General features: G+C 40.3%; 2 protein-coding genes and 1 long non-coding RNA gene across 6 annotated transcripts; 1 reads left to right on the top strand and 2 right to left on the bottom strand.

Annotated features, from left to right (window-relative positions):
* Positions 1-735: 735 nt before the first annotated feature.
* LOC106942136 (sorting nexin-4-like) lies at positions 736-7,683 on the bottom strand. Of its 3 annotated transcripts, none has more exons than XM_015025321.1 (14): positions 7,340-7,680; positions 7,019-7,143; positions 6,721-6,859; positions 5,499-5,648; positions 5,353-5,400; positions 5,211-5,266; positions 4,568-4,640; positions 4,010-4,071; positions 3,785-3,850; positions 3,581-3,670; positions 2,632-2,731; positions 1,756-1,901; positions 1,566-1,680; positions 736-1,488 (listed from the first exon to the last, which is right to left on the bottom strand). In XM_015025321.1, exons 1-14 carry the CDS (start codon positions 7,421-7,423, stop codon positions 1,441-1,443), a joined length of 1,302 nt encoding a protein of 433 aa, XP_014880807.1. In that variant the 5' UTR covers positions 7,424-7,680; the 3' UTR covers positions 736-1,440. The 3 variants fall into 3 exon arrangements, with proteins under 3 accessions (XP_014880807.1, XP_014880808.1, XP_014880809.1); XM_015025322.1 differs by having other exon boundaries at positions 7,019-7,199; positions 7,340-7,431; XM_015025323.1 differs by lacking the exons at positions 736-1,488; positions 1,566-1,680 and having other exon boundaries at positions 2,586-2,731; positions 7,340-7,683.
* Positions 7,684-8,154: 471 nt separating this feature from the next.
* On the top strand, positions 8,155-9,367 carry LOC106942135 (uncharacterized). Its single transcript, XR_001423554.1, has 3 exons — positions 8,155-8,169; positions 8,265-8,796; positions 9,053-9,367. It is a non-coding gene; the product is annotated as an uncharacterized LOC106942135 (long non-coding RNA).
* A 37-nt stretch (positions 9,368-9,404) lies between these two features.
* On the bottom strand, positions 9,405-23,518 carry pnpla3 (patatin-like phospholipase domain containing 3). 2 transcript variants are annotated; one of them, XM_015025318.1, is made up of 9 exons: positions 23,223-23,517; positions 22,609-22,841; positions 22,461-22,526; positions 14,728-14,937; positions 12,975-13,035; positions 12,680-12,886; positions 12,452-12,584; positions 12,161-12,268; positions 9,405-10,828 (listed from the first exon to the last, which is right to left on the bottom strand). In XM_015025318.1, exons 1-9 carry the CDS (start codon positions 23,407-23,409, stop codon positions 10,606-10,608), a joined length of 1,428 nt encoding a protein of 475 aa, XP_014880804.1. In that variant the 5' UTR covers positions 23,410-23,517; the 3' UTR covers positions 9,405-10,605. The 2 variants fall into 2 exon arrangements, with proteins under 2 accessions (XP_014880804.1, XP_014880806.1); XM_015025320.1 differs by having other exon boundaries at positions 10,717-10,851; positions 23,223-23,518.
* Positions 23,519-24,450: the final 932 nt, after the last annotated feature.

Raw genomic sequence — 24,450 nt, 5'->3', positions numbered from 1 at the left:
GAAAAATGGTTGAACAAAAAACAATAACCCTTCCNAANCCAAAGTCCCCCCCCCTTTCAAAAATTTAACGTTTTTTTTTTTTTTTTTTGCATGAACTCAACTTAAATAGATGAAGTTATCAAGCATTTTTAATCCAAAAGTTCACACCATGTTTAAAATGAGTACAAACAAGTTGATGAGAATTAAGTTATGTTCACTCAAAGTCTTTTATTAAACAGAATGTTTAGTTAACTTTGATGACAATCCGATTTGATTTGTGTGGAAACTATCAGCTGTCATCTGACAGCTGATAGTTGTCAGCTGTCAGACGGGTCCACACAGCAAGCTGTTCATTACAAACAAACAGTGTGTTTCTCTCACCGTGTAGATCTGTAATAAACCGTATTGGTGTGTGCTTTGCTTTGTTGTTTTCACTGTAATAGTTTGTGTTTTGAACCATGTTACCAGATGAGTTACACCTTAAGGTTTTCAGCCTTTCTGCTCATGCTGGACAGATGTCCAAGTTTCTCCCTTTTATCACCATGTTCCTTTCCTGAGATTTATATGGATGGAGTTTCCTTCTGTTTCTTTGGATCCAGTATGGATCACATGAATTTCCCTTTGCAATTGTAATGTAATTTTTAGCAGCGATAGAATTACTGCACATTGGTAATAAACACACCGCTGAAGTTTATATGACATGATCCTTCTAAATAATACCATTATGTGTCTGACTAATTACAAGATTATGTTTTTTATATATAAGGGGACATTGACCAGATATTTGACCAGTGTCAAAGTTTCAATTAAATTCAAAAATAATATGGGGAATGAAAGGGAAATGAAAACTAAATTCATCAAAGTATCTTCAAAGAATCATTTTGGATGGTGATGCTGTGGGTCGAAAGAATCTCTGGTAGAGGTCAGTCTCGCAACCAATCTGCAGATGCCTCTGACTGAAGACTTAATTTCCAGGCACCAGAGTCAATATTCCACTCTCTTTAATATTCTACCTGGCTGTACGGTTAAAGGCGGGCGAAGACGCTGCGGTCTGGGATCTGATCCTCGTCCAGTCAGATTGGTGGAAGGAATGGTTTGGGCTTCCTCCTGCTCTGTTCTAAGGGTTTGGGGTCAGAGTTCAGCTAATATTTGAGTTTTTGAGATACTAATAATTTGCTCCCACTCTATACCTTTGGATTAAGTCTCAGATATTTTCATATCTTCTCCTCTAGTTTCAGCCTCACCAGCCCATCCTCCCACTGTGCTCATTCATATAGATCCAACACCGAAGAAACAATCTCCAGCATGTAACTTTTGAAAATATTAAAAGCTTAAACATCAGGTTAAAGGTCATTTTTATGATCTCCCCCACCCCATTCAAAGTACTTGAATAAGATGTTCCAGTGTATAAATGTGTCCACAGGTCTCACTTATATTAGTAGAACTTGCATGGCTTTGACTCTACATCTTGAGAAAGCATTCTTTGGCATTACTCCACACTTGTATTCCCTGTAAAAAGAGAGTAGACATGAAACTAGACAGTGAGCTTTTACAGAAATGTAAGCTGAGTTTAGGCTCTTCTCTACCTTCTTGCACATGCTGATTTGCATGAGAGCGTAGTTGATGAGCGCCTCTTGCAGATCTTTGTCCTTCTGATCCTTAAAACGGACAATGTCTGCCCACGCCTTTTCAGCATGCTCACTGGAAAAGACACATGAAGCAGAGCGGTACCAGAACCTGATCCATCAGCCATGCTGCTGCTTTCACGCAACTCACTCGCACTCAGCTGTTTTCTCCTTCACAGTCTCTTCCCCCTCTGCTATCAGCTCCTCCAGGAGGTTGAGCTTGGCATCCCTCTGCTCAGGTGCTTCTTGCCCAAAAAGCTTGTTGGTCATGCCTTTTAAGGAGAAAGTGCGCACTATCTGAGATGGTCAGCAAGAGAAACAGAACAGAAAATGGAATAAATGAAAAGTTATTGCCTTCTGGATTAGTTACATGTTTAAAACACCTGACTGAGTTTATAAATGTTACATTATGTTGCCAAAAGCGTTCACTTATCTGCCTTCACACATGGCCCAACACTATGCACTCTTTTAGGAAGACTTAGGGAGTGTTTTATATTGGATGGGTCATGATGCCTTCTGTAATTCATCTCTAATGTCTTCTATTAGGTTGAAACCAGAACTCTGTGCAGACCAATGCTGTTAGCTCATGCCTAAGGTCTCATTCAGGTCTGTATGGTGCAGTCGTGTCAGACCAGGAGGATGGTTCTAACATCCATCCATCCATCCACCCACCCACCCACAGGACACAATCAAGAAAACACATACAGAGGAAGTTTAAATACATTGAATAAAAACACGTGTACACCTCTGTTTCTCACTCTCCAAAAGAAGATTTCATGCCTTGACTTATTACAGCAGTGCTATCCTGTCATGTAGGTTAGAATCGCCCTACAGTGTAACCCGTTCCTTCACTACTTTCTGCAGCATTAGTCTGCATAACGAGATGCTGGGTTTTATACACCTGTGGCCTTAGAAGTGATCAGAACAGATTAATTAAAGCACTTGGATCCTTTTGCCAACATAAAGTTTGGAATAAAGGACCTAATGTGTGATGCTGCGTGATGCTACATGATGCTGCATGGTGTACCCCGGTGGCCAGCTCCTCACGCTGCTGCTTCTTCGAGATGAGGTCCTGGGACGCCATTTCCAGCTCAAACTGGCTCAGCTCATGTTTTCTGCACACTGCTCTGCAAAGGCAAAGGCAATATTGAATTCCATTTATTTACCTCATACAGTATGTCATAGTAGGGTTAGAAAACAAAATGAAGTGGAGGGAAAATGCTTAATGATTTTGAATATCTGTTCCAAATGAAACATTAATGGAGTGGGTGCATTAGAATTCAGGACGATTTAAACCGTTTCATTGCATCTCTGGCTGTATTCTGAGGGTGCAGAATACAAAAAAAATAATGTTTTGCTTCTTCAGCCTCTAACAGGTTTTCTCCTGGGATATCCTGGATTTAGAGCCATCGATTTTCACCAGCTCTAACCAGCTTCCACACACACAGTGTTTGTTCTTTGTCATTCCTTGTTTTGTTGTTTTTCCATGAAGATCAAAAAGTTCAAATTTCTCTTAATGAGCAGAGCAATGTGTAGCTTGGCCACCTGAGTGTTTTTGAGAAACTGCAAACAGGACGTGTCGTGACTTTCCTAACAATGGCTTTCTTCTTGCCTGTCTAACTTAAAGTCCAGATTTGTGCACAACTAATACTTTTCTACTGAACAGGTGATCCAACGTTAGCTTTGGATTTCTTCATTTCCTTCAGGGTAACCATGGATATCTTGGCTGCTTCTCTGATTAATGCTGTGAGGCTATTGTAGAACATAATCCTGCTTTGAACATTCCCTCTGACCTGTTGCTGGGTTCCTGGGTCTCCATGACGATAACTGTTCTGTGATGTTCTCTATCAAACATTTGAGGACAGAAACACAACAGCTGTATCTAGACTTATACTGTGTCACACACAGCTGGACTGTTGTTGACTTCTGGAACAGTCCCAGGGCCATACATGCACACAGCCCCTCCTGAATGTTACCTCACAGCTTCAGCGTAGGACAGATATTCTTTCAGCTGATCAGCATAATGTTCCTCTTCTTCCAAGATGTCGTCTACTGAGGCAGCATAGCTGTAAGTGAATGACCAACATGGTTGCTGTCAGCATGAGGTCTTTCTGCATGTTTTAACTGAAGAGCTTCTCCAGACTATCAGATGAGTTGATTTATTACAAGAGAGTTCTTACGCATCCATGTGATGACCAGCACTCTGCAGTCCATCTCCCATCTCTTTCTCAATGGCACTCCACTCACTGTAGTGAACACACCAATGAATTAATTTTTACAAGGGATCAGAGACACTTATGAATTTGTTCAAACAGTCTTGCATAAGGTCAGCATTATGACTAATAACTGAGACTTCTAAATCACTTTAGTTCAGATAAAGGATGCATGCAAGCATGTTGTCAAACCTGAAGACTCGTCCATAGTTTCCGTGGACTTTGTAAACAGCATACAGTCTATCGGCAACCCTCTGCAGGACAGAGAAAAACTGTTAATCTGCAATGCAAAGATTGTAGGATCCACTTTGTCATCTGCAGGAATTCTCCACTAATACTGAGCATAAAACATTTTACTAGCGTGTTCTAACGATCCCCTAGAAGCTCCTGGATTCTGATGTTCACAGTAATAAAGATGGCAGAGGATTTACATTGGAATGTGTGCTGTCCTACACGTCTCGACTGTAGAACTGCTGAGAGGCTCAGAGGAACAGCCAGGAGTCAATTAACAGGAAGATTTTCCAGTTGTGACATTTTCAGTGTGTACGTCATATTTTGCATGAAGTAGGACTCAGTACTACCACTGGTGGTTTCTGATAAGCATGACACGACCACGACCAACCGCCCAGGGAGGGATCTTGTGAGGGATGGCATTAGCCCCCCAATAACTCCCTTGTGGAGTTTAACAGCTTCAAAAGATTTTAGGCAATTACAAAAAATGTTTGCGCGCGTGTGTGTGTGTGAACTTACAGTTCGTGCTCGAAGCAGCTGAGAAGTGTGAGACTGAAGCCCATCGCTGTAATGTTTCATCTCCACTAGGCGTCTGAGATGAAGACATTAATGAAATATTTCTAGCATGGAAGCCTCAGCATTATCAATAATTATTTAGTGACAGAAACACTTTTGACCATTTAAGGTTCACAGAAATCTCTATAGCAGGGATGTCACCCTCAGTTACACAGGTTGTCAAGATGAAAACCTGGTCCGAGTGAAGGGCCACCCTGAATCCTGCCTCACAGCCCTGCTCCAGAGAGCAAATTCCCACAGGAAAAGCTACAAAAAAAACATCAGGACATTCACTCTGATGGAACAAACTGCCAGAAAACTGTAAAGATGCTGAAACACAGGTTTTTTAACTGAAGGCTGACACCCACATGTTTAGAGTTGCATTTGATTCACAGTAACTGGAACATTGGTTAATTCTACTCTTCATTGAATATTTCATAATAATCTGCAAACAACACCGTAAATGCCATTGTTTATTCTACATGAGTGACAATAAAGACATCTTATCTTAAAAATGTATCTCCTTTGTGGGGTTTAACAGCTTCAAAAGATTTTAGGCAATTACAAAAAATTATGAAACTTTATGGTTTCATAATGTTAGACTTACTTATGTGGACTTCTCACCCTGAAGGTGGCGCTCAAAGCTCTGAGTCTGGAATCTGCCTGCAAAGGAAATGTCAGGAAACTTTCAAACCCAGAGAACACAGAACATCCCAGTGATGACAGAAAGCAGAGCTGCACACCTATACCTTTGCCTGGAATCCTGTCTCATACACCATTTCCTTCCAGCCATGCTCCTGCCACATAAAGTCACAGAGAAATGTTTTTTTACTTTAAGATTTGAGCTCTATAGGATACATATTTGGATCAGGAACAAAGGAGCAACATTCCACACCTTGGTGAGGAAGTGGTAAAGCATCTCGTTATTGGAAAGAACTGGATGAGAGGCCACACGGAGCAGGAAGTTCTCCAGTCCAATCCTGCGCCGCTCCACAAAGTCTGGGTCCATGTTGTCTGCAGAAAGCTTGTGCCATACAAACTCTGCCTGCAAGCAGAAAATACAACATCACCCCCACCTTTCTGTACACCTGGAAAGGTTTGTAAAATGTGCCAAGCCAGGCTTGGTGAAGGTTCTTGTCTATTATTGTTGGGAGAAAGAAAAACAAGTCATGGTTGAAACTTGTTTTTGTTTATAAAACAGAGTGATGATGGCTGAAAAGCACCTTAAGCCTGGCTTCAAAACCATTCTGATAATCACAAAAAGTCCTATTTACTGAATATGAAGAGTTAATCTGATATATTTAATATGAACCTCACTCAGTTCATCTGATCTAATGAACTAAAGAAAAAATTGTGACTCAATTTACAAGTCCAGATATATGAATTATGATTTATGCAGCTAGGATTGTGGAGCTTACAGAGTGAAATTCTCCATATCTGGCCAAGATCTGGATTGCATGTTTCTTGTTCTCTATACCTCCTTGCACATCCTTCCATAAAATTTATGTTCAAATATGTTTTAGTTCTTTCGATGTGTGTGTTACCTGGGTTGTTACCGTAGAGGTGTGAATATAATGTCAACAAAAAATAAGATATATATTTCATAAGAAAAATTGTTTACCTGATCTAAACCATATTTTTATTTTCAATAAACGAGAGAACAGAATCAAATCCCTGAGAAGACATGCTGTTCTAGATTCTTCAGGTACTTTGAGTCACACCATGTTGGACAGAGAATTACTCCACTGAAGGAGGAAACATCCAGCATCGCCAGTAAGATGCACTGATGTGTCGAGAAAAAAGTCAGCTGAATCAAAATATTCCAGAGTCAAATGTGAGACCATCTGTCTAACAATTGATGCTTTGTTTACATTGGGTCATTCAGAAAGACAGTGATACCAAGCACAGCTGAATGCTGTTTAAGCAGGAAATGTGTTGAAATGAACAAACAATGCCACAATGCTGCTTTCCCACTAGGGTAATGCTATGGGCAAGTTATCCCTGAATACATAAAATAACTAATAAATGAGAGGCCGTGGAAGCAGTATTAATGCAGTACTGAAACAATGGATGAGGGACATACATGACATTTTCATGAGGAGCCACCCTGAACTCACCCTCTTCTCAGGCAGAGGAGGAACCACGATGTATGGATATGTAACTATCAGATAGTTCCTCAGCAGTTCAAACTCACTGTATCGCCTCCACAGAGAGTCAGGCGGTGGATTATGGCCTTCAGCAATTGCATCCATTGGTCTTTATATTTTGTTCAAGACAAAAAAAAACAAAAAAAAAAACAGAAGGTGAATTCTGCAATATCACAGGAGGAGGAAGTGCAGCTGCACGCATTTTTAAACATCAGGTGTCAAACTATAGGACATCTTCAAACAGCAGCCGGTGGATTACTGTGCTCACCTTGTCTCAACCAGGTACACAGTGTAGGTCTCCTGTATGCTGACTGCATTCTTACCGCTCCTTTTCTCAGCTTCAGCAACACTGATCTCCATCCTCCGCAGGAGACAGGAGCCTTCTGTCAACATCTGTCCCAACATAACAACCCGCGTCAGGATGGAGATGACAGTTAGCTCCGACGTAGCTGCGTAAAATGTTTGTGTTCGTCAGCCCAGTTTTCCTCGCATAAGCGAGCCCTGACGTAAGCTCATGTTAAAAACCACGACACAAAGCGACGTCTCTGCTAAACAAAAAGACGTTAAGCAAGATAAAGCGGCTGTTTACCGTGTTATTTAGGCTCCCGTCAGATGCTGCTAAATCCGACTCATCGTTAGAAGTCACCGACTCTTCCTTCACGTCCTCCGCCATCCTTCCTCATCAGACCACGGGTCCAGTCAGTTCGCCTCGCAGTGTTGCTTTGCGCGCGAATACTAGATATTACGACTCGTTAAGGATTATGATAGAAAAAACAAAAAAAACACAAACTAATTAATTTAAGCACTAGGATAAATTTTCGCTGAACCTTTAAAACGAGGCTTAGTTTTTGTATTCAGTCGGTAGAGAAGACGCGCCATACACAGAAACTACAGTTGTCCTGGGTTGACTGCATAACCTAGACTGCCTCTATGGCCGCAAAAAATGAGCACCAATGAGTTGCATAACTGTTCCTCACCAAACGCTAATCTGTTTTTTTTTTTTTTTTAAATTGACAATATTTTTAGTGTTTCTTTAGTGTTAAGCGTTTCAAAAATTATTAGTTTGGTGTAATATCGTAAAACCACACTAGTTATGCTCCTGTATTTATTTTGAAATCAGATCAGTTTTTACCGTAATGCACTGAAGTCACACAGCACAGAGCACCGTGAGGTCAGCCTTCAAATGATGACGGTGAGGATCCAAGACGCATGCGCAGTGAGCATCATCTAACTGAGGAAAGCGACCTAATAATAATAATAATAATAATAATAATACAGAATCAAACTTCCATTTTTAGGACGCTGTGTTTTTCAGCGTCCTAAATGGAAATCCTAATGGAAGCCCATTTCTTGCTTTACAAGAAAAACACAAATGACATGAAAGAAGTAGCTAAGAAGGAGATGTGGATAAAAGTAAATGTAAGTAAATATATTTTCAGATATTGGTGTAATAATTTAACCATAACTATACAAAACTACAACGTATTCCATTCGTTCATAATTTATTCAACAAGGGTGGAGGAAGTAAGTACACCCCTTAGTGCAATAGAATGTAAAACCACCATTTTAATACAAGTGAGTTTGGCTCCAGACAACCCAGTGTGAAGACCCCACCCACCCTATTGTTGACCCAGGAAGGTAAGGCCAGTCCTTGTTTTGTTTAGTGTAAAAATTCTACAAATCATGATCAAAAAAAAAAAAAGGATAGTACAGTAAAACTTTATTTTGAATGTTGAAAAACAAACCTTACCCGTCATCATAACTACAGAACACACAACATAAAGGAAAAAAATCATGGCTGAACAAGCAATATATGACATCATTAACCATACATGGATTTTAATTCAGAATTTCTCTCAAAAGTCTGGTTGAAGTTATTGGTAACAGAAAAAAGAAAACTTAGATATCTCCAAATACACACAAGATTGAAAATGTGGTGTCCTGGAATGAGAGCAGTAAAACCTTTGGTCATTTCTATGTTAACCCCACAGAAGGCAGCACCAGGTTGGTGCTGCCTTCTGCTTCTTTCCTAATGATTGATTAATAGTATCAATCGTATAATACAGGGGTGGCCAAGTCCAGTCCTCGAGAGCCACCATCCTGCAAGTTTTAGAAGTATCCTTACTCCAACAGACCGGGATCAGCTCTACAGAGGCCTGATAATGAGCCAGTCATTTGATTCAGGTGTGTTGAAGCAGGGATGCATCTGAAACTTGCAGGATGGTGGCTCTCGAGGACTGGACTTGGCCACCCCTGGAATAGTATATACGTATAATAGTATAATCGTATAATAGTATAATAGTAGTATGACTGACCCTGCTGATTGTCCATCCTGCTCTATTGCTCCTCCAGCTTTCCTTCCATCCACTTGTCTGTAAAAGTCACATCATACAACATTTAATTTCCCTTTTAGGAATAAAAAGTATTTTTAAATTGAACTGAAGTTATTTAAGTTCCACCATTAAATTCAGTTGATGTAGAATTTATTAAACTTTAGTCACATCTGAACTGATTGGAGATGGGAAAATCAAACAGCTCTAGAACTTGTTGTGGAACAAATCTTCAGAGAACATCTCAGTCAATCAGAATGGAAGAAAAAAAATATTTGTAATTATTTCAAATAAGCCACGCAATCATTTCAAACTCCTAGGAAAACAGTATTGCAGAGTTTTAATAGGCAGATTAAGTGAAAAATAAAGCAACAAACTGACTGGTACATTGTTAGATTAAAAAGGAGAAGCAAATGAAACATAATTTATGAAGATGTTTAGCCCCGTCCATATTTTAGACCTTAAAACCATTCTCACTGTACTGCAACATGACTGTTGAATGGACATGTTGCCGATATTGCAGCCTGGTATGCAGCTGCAAAATCATGAAGGCAACATTAATTAAACCCATATTATTATGTAATCAAGATCTTCTGGAAGCCCATTAATTGTTTGTGTGTCTATTGGTACAGTGTTATTGTTCTGTTGTAGGCTAAGAATGTAATCAGGGACAGAAAGGCCATGATTCCAGGAACTAATGAGATGCATCAACTTTACTAATTATTTATGAAACCCCAAATTATTACTCATCAGTCATCATCTGATCTGCAGCTCATAAAAGCATCCTGAACTGATTGAAATAGTGTTTTTATTAGTATGTGTTACTGTTGGCTGGATGGAAATTGTTAAGGTTGAATTAGATTAAAACTGAATCAAGTTTAGATAAACAATTCCAATCTTTCTGACCACACACTTCAGCAGTCACTTTTCAAATTTAAATAAAATAGGCAATGTATGGTAAATGGTTTGCATTAGTGAGCAAAAACAGTTTTATAATGGAAAATAAGACTGTTTTTATATTTCAAAACAAATATAAAAACATTTCATTTTGGAAGTCCAGGTTTTTTTTTTTTTTGTCTTTTAGAAAATTGGATAAAGTTCGGAAACTATCTTTTTCCATACATATTAAGACTTTTAAAAACACTGAAAGCAAACTCCATATTTTCCACATTTTTAAGGACTTCAAACAAATTCACCAACAGTTTTTCAAAGAACTGACTTTCCATCGCCTCCAAAACTTGCATGAAAGACTTCTAAAGGCGCTTACTGAAGACCAATCACAGTGAAACTCCAATGTGTTGACAGAGAGAGATCGGTTAATGGACAGAAAAATAAAATCTGAATCGAGATAAATGCTTTGGAATAAATACATATGTGCAAATTTACAGCTAGCAGGTAGAGTTACATTCCTCTGCCTTGAAGCACATCTCTGCCCCCCAGTGGGAGGGGCTAAGTCCTCATGAGGCTCACTCCACCTTCCCTCCACCCAGAGGGAGCAGAACGTAGTCCAGTCAAAGGCCAGGTTTCACGGCCGTTCAGGGCTCTGAGGCTCATCCTGTGAGCCAACAAAGAAGCAGACTTGCTGTGGGGAGGAGGGAGCACCGAGGGAGGAGGAGGTAGACGATGGGATGTCCCAGTAGTTGCTGTGGAGGTCAAAGGAAGAAAGAGCAGGAACGATGGTCTGTGTGGGACTTTCAGGCTCAGAAGGGAGCGGCGGGACGCTCAAGCACTTCCTCAGGCAGCGATCACTGCACAAGAGAACAGATCTGATCTGAAATCATTTAAGAACAGATAGAGCCACTTATTTTATTTTTACTATCTGACATGAAACCAGGCTAAATATTTTATTTTTAAATCAGTTAGGGTCATCAAAATAATTTGTATTTCTTAAATTCCAGGATAATGTGAGACTTTCTGCAAAGTCAGCCACTTGTACCTCTCTCCACTGAGAGCTTCAGGTCGGGTATTACCTGGTGGGGCCTGGCCTGGTCGGGTTGGGTTGATATGCTATTTTATGGTTCAGCGTGTTCAGGAGAGCGTGTCCACTACCAGTTGGAATCTCACTGGCCTTCAGTACTAGTATTAATTTCACTTGAAGGTTATTTCACTTGTAATAAGACATTATTCCCATGTTATAGTGCATTAATTTGCCAGTCCAACTAGTAATTTTTACTTTGTGTATACTCTCTCTGCTACGCCACAGCTTCTCCTGGACTTCCATGAATGCTAAAGCTAATTAGCACGGATAAATGGTTTTCGTGGAACAATAAGTTGTTTCTCCACATCCTGAGCATCAGGAACACAAGGATGATTGACAGCGCTTAGACCCTCCTCCTGACTCTGGTTGTTTCTGAGCGATGCATTTCTTCAGACAGCAATAGTAGCTCAATCCTCCCACAAATAATCTGTCTCTTATTATAGTGTCATAACATGGTGACACTATTAACAAATATTTTTGTAAAAGTTACTAAAGCTTTAATCTGGAAAAATATCTATGTATGGATATAGGAGTGGGCATTTATCTTATCATTTATCAGTTATTGTGGTAAATTTCTTGTCATGATAAAAATGTTAATTATCGTTGTCACGATAAATTCCAATTAATGATGTTTAAAACCCTCCAAAGCTGTTCATATTGTCAGAATTGTTAGTTTGACTATTTTCTCCACTGTTTGTTCATTGATTATCAATAATCAAATCAACTGTGAGCAGCTCAGTGACACACAGTGCACTGCTTTCAGTGACTGGTATGGTAAAGAAGTGTATGTGAAATTAAATGTTTTTAAGAGAAGGACTTGTTTGTGTGGGTCTGTGATTGCTGTGCCAAGCTGTCCCAGTCATACAGTTACCAAAAATAGTAACATTGCAAATTGTTCTTATTGTAGTGTTTATCATTATCACAATGGACGTTTTATTGTGGTAAAACGTCCATATTTGTTTCCCTCTCCTTCAAGGAAACAAATAGACTGGTCAATTGAAATGTACCTTTATCCAAGTTTTCCTCAGCTTGGATACTTGGACCTACTACAGGCCCACTAAAGACTTTAAAGTGAAGTAATGGATGGTTTCAGGTGCTTCACCTATTGGCAGCAGCTGCGCTGGGTTTCCAGGCCTGTCTGTACACGTCACCTGCCACCCCAAACAGCCAGCGCACATCAGCAGGCACCTCTGGGATCCACTCCACAAACCTATCGCGCAAACACCACATGTTCACATATATCATATTCTATGAAGAAATGTTTAATACCCACAGAATGTTTAGCAGTTACTGTCACATTACAGCTACTACCTTATGTGTATTTAATTGTCATTTGGAACTGGATGGAAAATCTAAACTTTTAATAAACATGTTGTGGATCCCTCCAGCTTACCTCTGGGCCACAGAATATGCAGACTGGACTGGAAGTGTGTATGGCATCAGCATATAGGAAGCAACTCTCAGTGGCAGCATGCCAGACACTCTGGCATAAAGGCCCGATTTGTCTTGGCAGGCCTCACAGAACACTGTCAGACATGATGAGGAGGATTATTCAGCTGCATGCTGAGGCATCATCTTATCTGTAATGATCAACTTTCAAACTTAAGAGTCAACATCCCACCTTTCTTTATGTGAGTGGGCAGAACAATGTGTTCATCCAGCCACCAGTGCTTGTTGTGCAGCAGGCGGAGTCTACGAAGCACCCACTCCTTGGTGCTCTCAGCAGGCTTGGAGCAGCAGCTGCTGGAGTCAGAGCCAGGGCCAGAGCCGAGGCCGATTCCAGAGCTGTCTGGCAGGCTGCGACTGGGGCAGTCCAGCATTAGCAGGTCTGGCAGCACAAACACACACAGATCACACAGCTCAGGCTAACTGCAGCTCAGACAAGGCTGCAGGCGGCAGTACAACACGGGACTCACTGTTCTCCTGAAGGAAGCGCAGAGCATCCTTGTAGCCGCTCTGACACATGTCAGCCAGGACCTGAGGGAGAGGAAGGCATCAGGTCAGAGGCTTTGTTTCACCTGCCACTGCTATTTCTGACTACCTGCAGGGTAGCATAAATTTTTCAAAATAAGACTATAAGAAAGAAGAAAATAAATCTAAATTTGTTCTACAAATATTGTTACATCATTTGGATGAGTTTCTTAACAGCTTCTTGTGTTTCACGATTTTTGGTCAACATTGAAATCAGAATCAGATTTATAAGTTTGTGCACAAAAACAAGCAATTTGACTTCAGTTCCACTTTTACTCTTATTGAAGACATTTCAAATAGAAAAGGGTATAATAAAAAATATAATTTTACATATAAATATGCACATGTATGTGTTTATAGAAAGAGAAGAGTAGGCTGAATTTGTGAAAATACGCATAGTATGAGTCTGACTGTTGAGTCTCACAAACATTCTGGACTGGTGATCTCATTACAACTAAATGAAAGTCCAAACTGAAAAAAAGCTATTTGGATTTTGATGAAAACGGATGAACATAATCACTTAACTGTATTTAAACCGATATAAAGTTTTGTGTTACATTCCTGATCAGCACCAAAGATGTTTTTTTTGTCCCAAAAAAAAAACATCTTTAATAAAATGCACCATGATTAGGAAAAGGACAGGAAGCCCATTTACAAACTGTCTAGTTAAATCTGAATGAGCCAGGTTTGTGTGACCACCTGGGGGCAGGAGAGTTAGCATCTTCTGAAGTTGTGCGATGGACCACTTGTCAGTCTCATACCTTATTTGGAAATGAGACCATTGCAATCCGGAAGTGAAGGGGGCGCCATTTCCTATACTTCCGTTTTTATTTTCTTTTTAAATCTGTAATACATTTTCACCTTTAGGAAGGAGTTTCACTCTCAGAATGTATTTGAACTTCTCTCTTTTATTTACTTCACGGCAACTCACAGTTTTTAGCAAATTCTGTAGCTTTCGGTGTACTTCTAAATCTGCTCCTTAGTCGCATCTTTTCGGGCTTGCGACTGCCTCTGGTAGCGTGGGGGTGGTAACACAACTAATATAATTAAATTACTAAATCAGAGTACCACGTCTTTTTATTTACTATTAATTCTGGCATTACTGGTACCATAAAAGATAAATTATCTTATAAAACAACATATTTTTTTCATTTTCTTAAGGAAGTAGAGCTAATTAAATGAGATAAACAAGAACTGAAAGTGATTACAGTTTCACTTGATGGCCAACCTGTTGAAACTGTGGCAAATTTTAAATTCCTTGTGTCATTCCTGGACAGTCAGCTCAACTTTGCTGAAAACACTGACTATATTTTTAAGAACCGTTTTCAAAGACTCTACCTTTTAAGAAGGCCCGGGGGTTACGCAATTTGAGGTTGTGTACAACCTCTAGTTAGGTAGAGGTTGTTGAGTTAAAATGTTAAAACTAAACATTTTAACTTGAGTTTTAACTCATCTCAAGTTGAAACAACATTTTAACTCAAGTTTTAACTTTTCATCTCCTCAGAAGTATAGGAAATAGCGCCCCCTTCACTTCCGGATTGCAATGGTCCCATTTCCAAATAAGGTATGAGACCGACAGTGGTCCGTCCACGGTCCTTTCTGTTTGCTGCAGCAAGATGTACTTGGGGCACGAACAGCACTATCTCCAGGTTCTAAATGGTTTCCTGAGGAAGAGCAGAGCATTGTGGGAGTTTCTACCTTGGGCTCAGGGGGAAACAGAGCCCTGCTGAGGCGGTACAGGTTCCCCATGTTCATCTGGATACTGGTGTTAGTGAAACGGAGCTCATGGAAGCTGGTGGAGTTATCCCGAGGGCAGATGTCGCTTTCACCAGAGAAGGGCGAGATAGTGATGGTGTTCTTCAGCTCCGACTGAGGCAGGTTATCACTGATTCCACCGTCCACATACCGCTGCACACACGTGCGTACACGCGTACACACAAACGCGCACACACATGCGCACACACAGGGAGATGTTCAGCAAATAGGTGAATTTTCTGTGAATAATTAACAATTCCACAATTCACATTTCGCAGAAAACAGAACACTCAACTGTAGGGGAACTTCTACTGAATTACAGTTAGTATCATCATTAATCTTAATGTTTAATGATGATATATCATATCTTTAAATTTAAATAAACTCTGTTTCAGCTTTTTTACAGTTACCTGGAAGTTTGTTTGTGGTGCAGCTGAATGCTGCTTCTCCTCATTTGGTTCTGATTCTGGGGATGCATATCACACATATCATCAAATATCAGAAAGGGTATCCAACAGTTTATCTGTTAGATATCCTTTCTGTTTATCTGACAATTCAGATGGTTGTTACTTAAATTTAAAAATTTAAATTTCCTTTAAATTTTGACTAAAAACCCACCTGTTTAGAGTTGTATTTGAAATGTAATCAATTATGAATTTAATGATGGCACTTGACTGTAATGTTTTGATTGTGTTTTTGTGTTTGTTATGATGATTTGTTATGATGTAAAGCAGTGACTTTGTTCATATATCTCTCTCTCTCGCACAGTGGCCAAGATTGTCCAAATATTTTCTTGTTGCTGGTCTGGAAGCAATGGGTCTGCTATTCATTGAGCACAAGCTTATCTACTAAAATTGTGCGGATCACTTCTGGTTCAGATTTGTGGGAACTATTGATATTGATCATGTATTTATCACATTATATATTGTTATTGATTTATTGTCCAGCCCTAAATCCAAGAGTGAAAAGCTTCCTGGTAAAACAGGACCTGAACCTGAAAAAGGACTTTTTCACTGTAGCAGCTCCAGTCATACAGTTCCTGGAAAAACTATTAGAAAAAGGTCCACATTTGTCTCACCAGTCCACAGAATATTTGTGCGAGAATCCTGGGAATTATCAAGTTTTTGGCCCTTTGGTCATATAGGCCTCCCATGGCCTATATGGAGCAGATCCAAGGCCAAAACCAGTGGTGACCCAACAGAAGCATTGAAGCAACAGAAGGTCCGGCACTGTTTCCTGTGTTCTCCATGTGTACTCATGGTTCTCAGTGTGGTTCTCTGCCATCCCAAAGCCTTTTGACATGGCTTTATAAATCTGTCCAGACTGATAATGTTAATTATGCTGGTTCTCATCTGTTCTTGAATTTCTTTCATAATGTGCAGATGCTTGAGATCTTTTAGACAACTTCAGTACGCCACGTTCTATTAAGGGCTTCTTGATTTAAAGCAAAACTAATTCTTTTGATGCAGTGCAAGTGAAGGCTGGGGGACTCCCAGAATGCACTGGGAGTATTCTCCATTTTATTTACTGACACAGGATCCTCACCAATGGCAATATGAAGCCTGTGTCCAAAACACACTTTCTGTAATTAATGTGCAATGACAACATTGGCAATGACTTGTGAAGAAACAATAAAGCATGCAAGTTTCTCATAGTGACTTCTCCTGTGTATTCATGTCTATGTCCTATTTCACTATCTGCAGTTCTTATTCCTCAAAACAAACACATCTATTCACAGAAAAGATAAGGGCAAGTAAACATCCCTGTGGATAGGACACAGTGCACTGACCCTATACATAGCACATGGAGGAGACTTCCTGTCCATAAACTCTAACCGTTTTGTCACAAATAACAGATCCTGTGGCATTGTGAATGCAATGTTCAGGAAGCAGAATAAGGGAAGAGAAGACAAGGTTCTTACATGGTTTACATGTCCGAGACACAGATGTGATTTCAGCTTCTATTTTTATCAATAATCACAGGCAACATAACATCCCAGTAAAGTGAGCTATCCTTATGCTTACTATGTATTCAGTGTCTCACAGTAATTGCTTCAGTGATCTCAGGTTTATCTGGATTCTTCCCAAAAGCTGGACTGTGGCATGTGAAACCGTTTTATATATTTTACTTTCCCTCACTTTAAACATGGCATGGCGCCAAAGCTGCTTTTACTTCTCACTTTTTATCACTTTTATAAAAGAGTCTTTTGTACTACGTTCAGGTTAAGCTTTCAGAATTTTATTAAAATATCCTTATGTAGTTTTTATCTTTACCAGTGATCAGTTTCCCACAACACCTGTCTGTTTTTCACTCTTTATTTAGGCTTTTTAAAGCAAGTAAACATTTTTCCCAATACACACAAAAGTGGAAAACTTTCGAAAAAGAAGAATGACCAGAAGCAAAAAGTGGGCCAGAAGTTCCTAGTGAACTGTTGAGCAGGTGTCCCCTTGTAGGCTTTAGCGGCATTTCCCAACAGGGGTTTCACCGCGTTGTTTACTAGTGTGGAGGTACAGTAGGTAGAGCTTCCCTCTTCCCCTTTCCCTTCAGGGGCTCAGGAGCATTCCGTGGTTTTGAGGGGATGAAAGCCTGCTGGTCGCCTTTCTTGTACCACTGGTTTTTAAATGCATAAAAACCCATCGCCACGCCTCACAAAGACTAGGGTTGAGTTAGTAAGCTTCTTTGATAGGCAGTTGGCAGGGACACACTGCGGGTGATTATTTTGAGTTTTGACGCATTAAATTGTCTCTTGTCTGTCGTTATAAACCATGGATCAGGTTGAGGCTTTTAATGGTTAAAACCATCTTGGAGATATGTGCTAAGAGCAGTTATGATCTTGCCTTGAATATGATCGGCACTTTCAGAAATTTTTAATTTGTTTGAGGTTGATGTGTGTAAGCCTTGTCAAAACTCGTCTCCGTCTTTAAAGGAGACTGTCACTAGTTTGTCTGGTGGACAGCAAATGGACTTGTTCAAGCTTCAAGTTCAGTGGAAGGAAAAAGTGTGCTTCAAGACTGGTTGTGAAATGGCTGTTCTGGTGGAGGAGTTAGCCCACGTTTTGTTTGAATTCCTTAAGAGTATGGTGCTGGACCATGCCAGGGTTGTTGTGGGTGTGGCTCTCCCTGTTTTGTGTGGTCATATGTGGTGAGGAGAACCCTGAGGAAAATTTGGAAAGCAGTGATGTGACCTTTCGGTGTTGTGGAAATCTCGGCTCACTATTGGTTGATGCCCTTTTGGTGTTGCTGGCTATGAGACAGCAGTAACTTTGAGTGTGGTGCTGGACCATGCTAAGGGTGATGGTGTTGTGGGTGTCGCTCTCCATATTGTGTTGTATATCTAATTTTCTCAACTTTCAAAAAGGACATAGCCTCACTTATCCACATTGTGCTGGATGGAGCTCTAGTTGATTTCCAGTTACAGAGGAGATGGCGCCTAGCGATCGATCATAGAGGTAAAAGCTATCACTTCCAACTCTCTTGCGGAGTACTGACTATATTGCTCTGGGAGACCAAAGATACCAGTATGAGCTGAAGTCTCAATAGTTCTCAAAAGTACAACAGACATGGTGCAAAAGTAAATTTGCTAGAAATTTGTGAGGGCTGAGCATGTGAAAAATATGTGCAAGATTGCAGAGTGAGTTTCCACAGCGGTCGCAAACATCTGCCACATTTGGGTAGAACCGTGCCAGCCTTTGTTTTTGAATAATGACATCTGAATGCCACTTTGAACTGTACCAAGCTCAGGCGGGCACATATAGAAGTTTTGTGAATGGCTGTCAGGGCAACCTCCCACCAATGATCATCAAAAACCAGCCCCAGTTCATGGTCCCAAGCTCTCAGTGTTCGTAGTTAAAAAGACATCATATGATTGAATCGAGTTATAAATCTTTAAAATTAAAGACCTTTGCAGGGGGTTAAGTTGTGTAAGTTCGCCCCACGGCTGCTCAGGTGGCCGGTGAGGGAAGTTGGGAAATAAGGATTTTACACAAGCCCTTATCTGGAAGTATCTAAACAAATGGGAGGGTGGGAGATCGAATTCAGAAGCCAAATCAGTGAAAGAGCAAAACAACCCTTCTCTGTATAAATCCTTGAAACATTTTAGTCCCTTATCCTGCCATAAGGAGAAGGTCAGGTCAGTAAGAGCAGGTGTAAACACCGCGTTTTTTAAAAGTGGGGTCAAGACTATGGGGTCAGTAAATTTAAACTGTTTCCTAAACTGAAACCATATTCTCAAGGTATTTACAACTGTGAGGTTATTGGTTTGGCCAGAAGGATTCACAGAGGTTGGACCTGTAAGCAAAGCCAAAAGTGAGGCTGAGGGACATGAATGTGCTTCTGGTTGACACCAGGATAAATCAACTGAATTGGACCAGAAAGCAATTTTAGTTAAGTTAGCTGCCCAGTAATAAAACTGAAAATTGAGTAGGCAGAGACCACCATAAAACTTACAGTTCTGAAGTATTTTTTGTCTTACTCTGGGGGTTTTGCCATTCCACAAAAAATGACAGATAGCTGAATCTAATGATTTTAAAAAACTTCTTGGTAAAAATACAGGTAGACATAAAAAGAAAAAGAAATTTTGGCAGGATGTTAATTTTAACAGTACTTATTCTCTCAACCAATGAGAGTGGGAGGGACCCCCATTTTTGAAAGTCGTTTTTAATGTCCACCAAGAGTGGGAGAAAATTTTTAGAGTACAAAGACTTAAAAGATCTGGTTATGTTGACCCCAAGATACTGAAAACCTGAAGGGCACAGCTTAAAAGGAACATCAGATTGGGATAGCTGCAGGGCTAAATAGTTAACAGGATAACACTTACTCTTGGCGACAGTAAGAGTCGCCAAGAGTTATTACAGGTTATTAACTTTATAACCTGAGAACTGGCCGAATCTGTGAAAGAACTTAACAATTGTGGGGCAGGTTCCTATTGGATTGGTGACGTATAAAAGCAAATCATCTGCATACAACGATAGCCTTAGTTCTGCATGACTCCTGGTGATTCCATTAACACTGGGAGAGGTTCTCAGAAAAATACTCAAAGGCTTTATTGCAAGTGCAAACAAGAGGGGCGACAGGGCGTAGCCCTGTCTGCAACCTCTATTTAAAAAGAAGTATTCAGATCGGTTGTTATTGGTAATAATACTGGCACAGGGCAGTGTATAAAGAAGGCGTATCCACGATATAAAATTTTTACCAAATCCAAATTTAGTCAAAATGGCAAACAGGTATATCCATTCAACCCGATCAAACGGTTTTTCAGCGTCAATTGATATGACAACCTCAGGCGCTACTGTAGTCTCCCTCGAATAAACAACATTTAACAAGGTGCGAACATTGTAATAAAGTTGACGCCCCTTTATGAAGCCAGTTTGCTCCTTGGCGATAATTGTCGGGAGAACTCGATCAAGTCTCTGGGCCAGGGCCTTTGCTGGAATCTTTGTGTCCACATTCATTAAAGATATTGGCCTATAGGAGGTACAGAGGTCAGGATCCTTGTCCTTCTTTAAGAGAACACTGATAGAAGCCTGTCTTAGCGAAGGGGGAAGTGAGCCGAGTGTCATAGACTCAACATAGACAGAATGAAGCAACTCTTAAGGTATTTTGAACGTGTTGAAGAAATAAGTACATGTCCTGTTTTAGCTGCTCTACCATTCTTTGGCAGTCCTTTTAACCAGTGACCAGACATGATGGGCACAGCAACTTATGGCTGTGGGACATGAAGGTTGATGTGACAACGGTCCTCCTGAACATTAAAATCTTCGGTAATGTATTACCAGCTCAAACATTTTAAATTTGTTTATTTTTGAATTTTTAAAGGCTCCCCTTTGGGGCCCTTTTCTTAAGGGTGGGGGTGTTACAGCCCTGGGCCTTGTGGGCCTGGGTTGCAAGTCTTGTTGTCTGTCTTTGTGCTCCTCCCCCTTTACAGGTGCTGCTGATTTGTTAATGGGTGAGCACAGAGGATTTAAACCTGGCTGTCTCCACCTTCTGGGTCGCTTTTGGCGTCCACTCTGCTGCTTAACGCTTGTGGTGCTCTGTTGTCGGCCTCAGCTTCCCTCCTTTTGCACATTTGCATTTGTCTTTGTTTTTGCATTTCAACACTTCCATATGCTCTCATACAACACATCCAAGTATTTGCATTACACCACTGATACTGACATCCACAATCCATTGTTGTTTTTGTTAATAAATATTCCTTTTAGTGCACTTTAACCCCTGCATTGCCTCTCGTTTTGTTTTGGCCTTGAGCCAGTCATAACATGAACTTAGAAGAAGCCTTACCCAGAAATCTTTTCAATTATAATCACAGGGAAATGAAACTTTCTCCACAGAGTGGATCTGTTCAGGTGTGCAGCCATTGTTTTTGTTTTGGGGAATCAGTTTTTAGTGAATTCCTGGTGACAGCCTTCTATCAAGATGGTAGTGATTATCTGGTGTTATCACCAGTTTACATAGCTTTTTCTGCCACTTTTACATGCGCATTTCTGAGACCATACTCCTTAAATTATTTGGTGTCAGAACTCTTCTAAGTAGATACATGTATGCTGCATGAGACAGCAGTACCCCTCCCCTCTCCCTGGTGATCCTGTGTCCCCTCTGGCCGTTACTTATCTACTATTGATCTCTATATGTTAAACAGTTCGCTGAAAATCATTTGCTTGTTTGTGTGTTAAAGTGAAACTTCTAGAAGACTGAACTGTACTTTGCAACATTATTATACATGAATTTATCTGGTGGATTATTATCTACTTCCAGAGCAGTGCACTTAACTTTACAGCTTTATCACTGCGTTGAGAATCCAATCTAATCTGGGAGACTTTGTTTGAACTGAATGACTCTGGAAGTCAATGTAACCAGTAACAGGAGCTCAGTCAGAATGCTGGTTGGGCTCCAAATCAAGAGGTCAAAACAGCTGTTGAATAGCTTAGTTATTATATGTTTTATTACAGATAATATGCAATTCAGAACTCTAAATGATTTTACCTGAAGAAAACTTAAATTATTCTGTTTCAAAGTTAACCAGATTTATGTTTTTTCAGAATTTCATGAAATCAAAAATGAAGTGTGACTTAGATTTATGATAAATCAAGCATTGCTTTCATTAGACCTGATATAGTTGAAATTGCATCATTATAATTACTGTTTTTCCCTGTTTAGTGAAAACAAACATGGGTGTGTTTGTTTTGAGCCCTACTAATAATCATAAGTAGGGCTGCAACTTAGTAATCAATTATTCTGACACATTTAATCAAATAAAAAAATGGTACATTCTTCAGATTTTTCATTTAACCACTTCAGCATTTTTGTGCAATATTAGAAATACATTAAAAGATGCAAATAAACAAATAATCCCCTTTTAAATAAGAAATAAACATTTCACTGTTTTAAAAGCAATAATAGAATTCTTTTAGTGAACGCTTGATTATTTGTAGCAAAAGAAAAATCCTTCTACTGTCAACATGTGACAGTAGTAGTGCTTAACTGAACATGTATATGTTTTTGTACAGTTTTGGCTTCATTACTGTGTGCAGTGTGCAGTTCTTTCAGCAAATGCCTGTTTTTTTTTTTTGTTTGTATACTCCAGTTAACAATTAATCAATTACTAAGTAAGTTATTTGATGATTAAATAATCAATTAATCTGATTAATCATTAACCCTCATCTCTAGTAACATTACACCTACCACTCCTTTGAAGGATGGCGGAATCAGTCCACAGTAGATGGGGATGAAACAGCTGCAGACCAGAGCCTTATGACAAAACACATGGTTAACGCCGGTCCAGTCAGAACACCGGGACACTTTCAGTGCAAACACCATTACACACACACACCTGGATGAGCTCCTCTTTGGAACTGAACTGTGACACCAGCACGTTCTCTCCGTCTGATACTCTGGTCAGAGAGACGCAGAGCCTGCCAGAGGCCAGGATGTGAGCATCAGAGGGCAGGTCCCGGTTCAGGCCGGACCTCAGGACCTTCACCAGGTTGAAGGTTGGATGGAGTGGGCCCAGGTTTCTCTTCCTGGCTTCCTTTGCCACCTCGATGACGTCCTCACAGCATTTCGCTGGGACAGACACAACAGCAGCACACGATCAGTACTTTATGGCCCACGTGAACCGTTTCTCATGACAGAGGTCAGAGCAGCCTATTTATCAGTCAGCGTGCAGAGGTCGGTAGAGACCGACAATTGTTTGTTGATCGCTTCCTACAATTATGCTTATTCATGAGAATGGGAGTTAGACTGGCTTTGACTCATGCAGAGGGAAGTTAACTTTTGAACAATCTGCTCCAAATCACTTTTCCTGTCTTCTGCAGCACTCATAAACTGTAATAATATGTAACACTGAAGCCTCACATATCAACAGTAAGCAACAAATACATGTCAATAAAGGCTTTTATTATATTCTATGAAGAAGTAGGAGTAAAGTAATCACTATTTTCTTACCTATGCATGCTTGGCTTGCGAGTACTGAGGCGGTGAGCGCCCCGGCAGAGGCCCCGTACAGCCGAGTGGCTCCTTTCACAAGGTACGGGGCTTTCTCCAGCAGGCAGCTGGCCACTCCGATGTGGTAGATCCCCAAGAAGCCGCACCCGGCAAAGGACAGGTTCCAGCCGGCCTTCAGGTCGAACATGGCGGGACATGCCACGGCTAGGGAACCCTGAGTTGGGACGAGACGGGACAGGACCTGGAGATACTGTCTCTGCTGCTAGCCGAGAGGAAGCAGTAAACACCCAGCTTATAAACAACCTGAGATGCCTTCACGGACCGTCTGAATTATTACTGACTGGCATTGTGAATATGTTTTCATATTACACAAGCAAAAGCTTCTTCAAAGTTCTTTAATTATCGAATATATGTTCTTCTCCTTTTTCTTGATGTGTTCATGCTGAAGCTGCTGCAGAGTGAATATTCAGACGAGATTTTCAAACTGGAGTAAATACCTCATACCCTGCAAGCACTGTACGCACCATGCATTGAATAGATTTCGGACTATAAGGATCCAGACTTTAAGCTCAGAATTATAAATTATAAGTAAAAAACAATCTGAATTTTTTTTTTTCCATTCGCCCCAACACTCTTCCACAAAACTGTGAGCTTAACTAAATAAATAAATCAGGTTTCTTTGAACGCAAAGTGAACTACTATGCAATAAGCGCAAAAATCACTTTGTTGTTACAGTCATAGAACAATATTACTATTATTTGTTCTGGAATCCGAATGTCGTACTGAACTGGAACGCACCACGAGGGTCTCTGTCGGCATACGTCAGATGACGGTGATGTCACTCTTTGCTCTGTTAGAAGCGATCCAGTCTCTCACTGTCCTTTAGTCTTGGCTTTAGTCGTACAGGTCGCGTTTCTCGGAACCTTACTAGAACCTTTAACATATCAGAGGACGCTGAGTTTAGCAGCTCTTCACTTAACTCACCAACAGCAACGAGGACCAAACAGTTCTTTACGGATGAGGATTGGGGCCACTGAAAAAAAACAAAAAACAAACAAACAAAGAATTCTGAGAAGAAAGTCAGAATTCTGACTTTAATCTCAGAAGTCAGAATTCTGAGATTAAAGTCAGAAATCTGAGATTAAAATCAGAATTCTGAGATTAAAGTCAGAATTTTTTTTTTCTTTTTTCCAGTGGCCCTAATCCTCTTCCGTAGTTCTTGGTTAAA

The sequence above is a fragment of the Poecilia latipinna genome, unplaced genomic scaffold (assembly GCF_001443285.1).
Source record: "Poecilia latipinna isolate Pla-1442-1.1 unplaced genomic scaffold, P_latipinna-1.0 Scaffold4062, whole genome shotgun sequence".
In the NCBI taxonomy this organism is placed as follows: domain Eukaryota; kingdom Metazoa; phylum Chordata; class Actinopteri; order Cyprinodontiformes; family Poeciliidae; genus Poecilia; species Poecilia latipinna.
The sequence above is the reverse complement of the archived record's forward strand: the minus strand, read 5'-3'. Positions and strand labels throughout refer to the sequence as shown.

Coding starts and splice junctions, on each gene's coding strand:
- LOC106942136 (XM_015025321.1), bottom strand. CDS start 7,423: ATGGCGGAGGACGTGAAGGAAGAGTCGGTGACTTCTAACGATGAGTCG. Junction 5,267..5,352: donor AGACAGGATTCCAGGCAAAG/GTATAGGTGTGC, acceptor TTTCCTTTGCAG/GCAGATTCCAGACTCAGAGC. Junction 3,671..3,784: donor GCTGGTCATCACATGGATGC/GTAAGAACTCTC, acceptor ATTCACTTACAG/CTATGCTGCCTCAGTAGACG.
- pnpla3 (XM_015025318.1), bottom strand. CDS start 23,409: ATGTTCGACCTGAAGGCCGGCTGGAACCTGTCCTTTGCCGGGTGCGGC. Junction 14,938..22,460: donor CGCCATCCTTCAAAGGAGTG/GTAGGTGTAATG, acceptor ACGTGTGTGCAG/CGGTATGTGGACGGTGGAAT. Junction 12,585..12,679: donor GCCCACTCACATAAAGAAAG/GTGGGATGTTGA, acceptor CATGTCTGACAG/TGTTCTGTGAGGCCTGCCAA.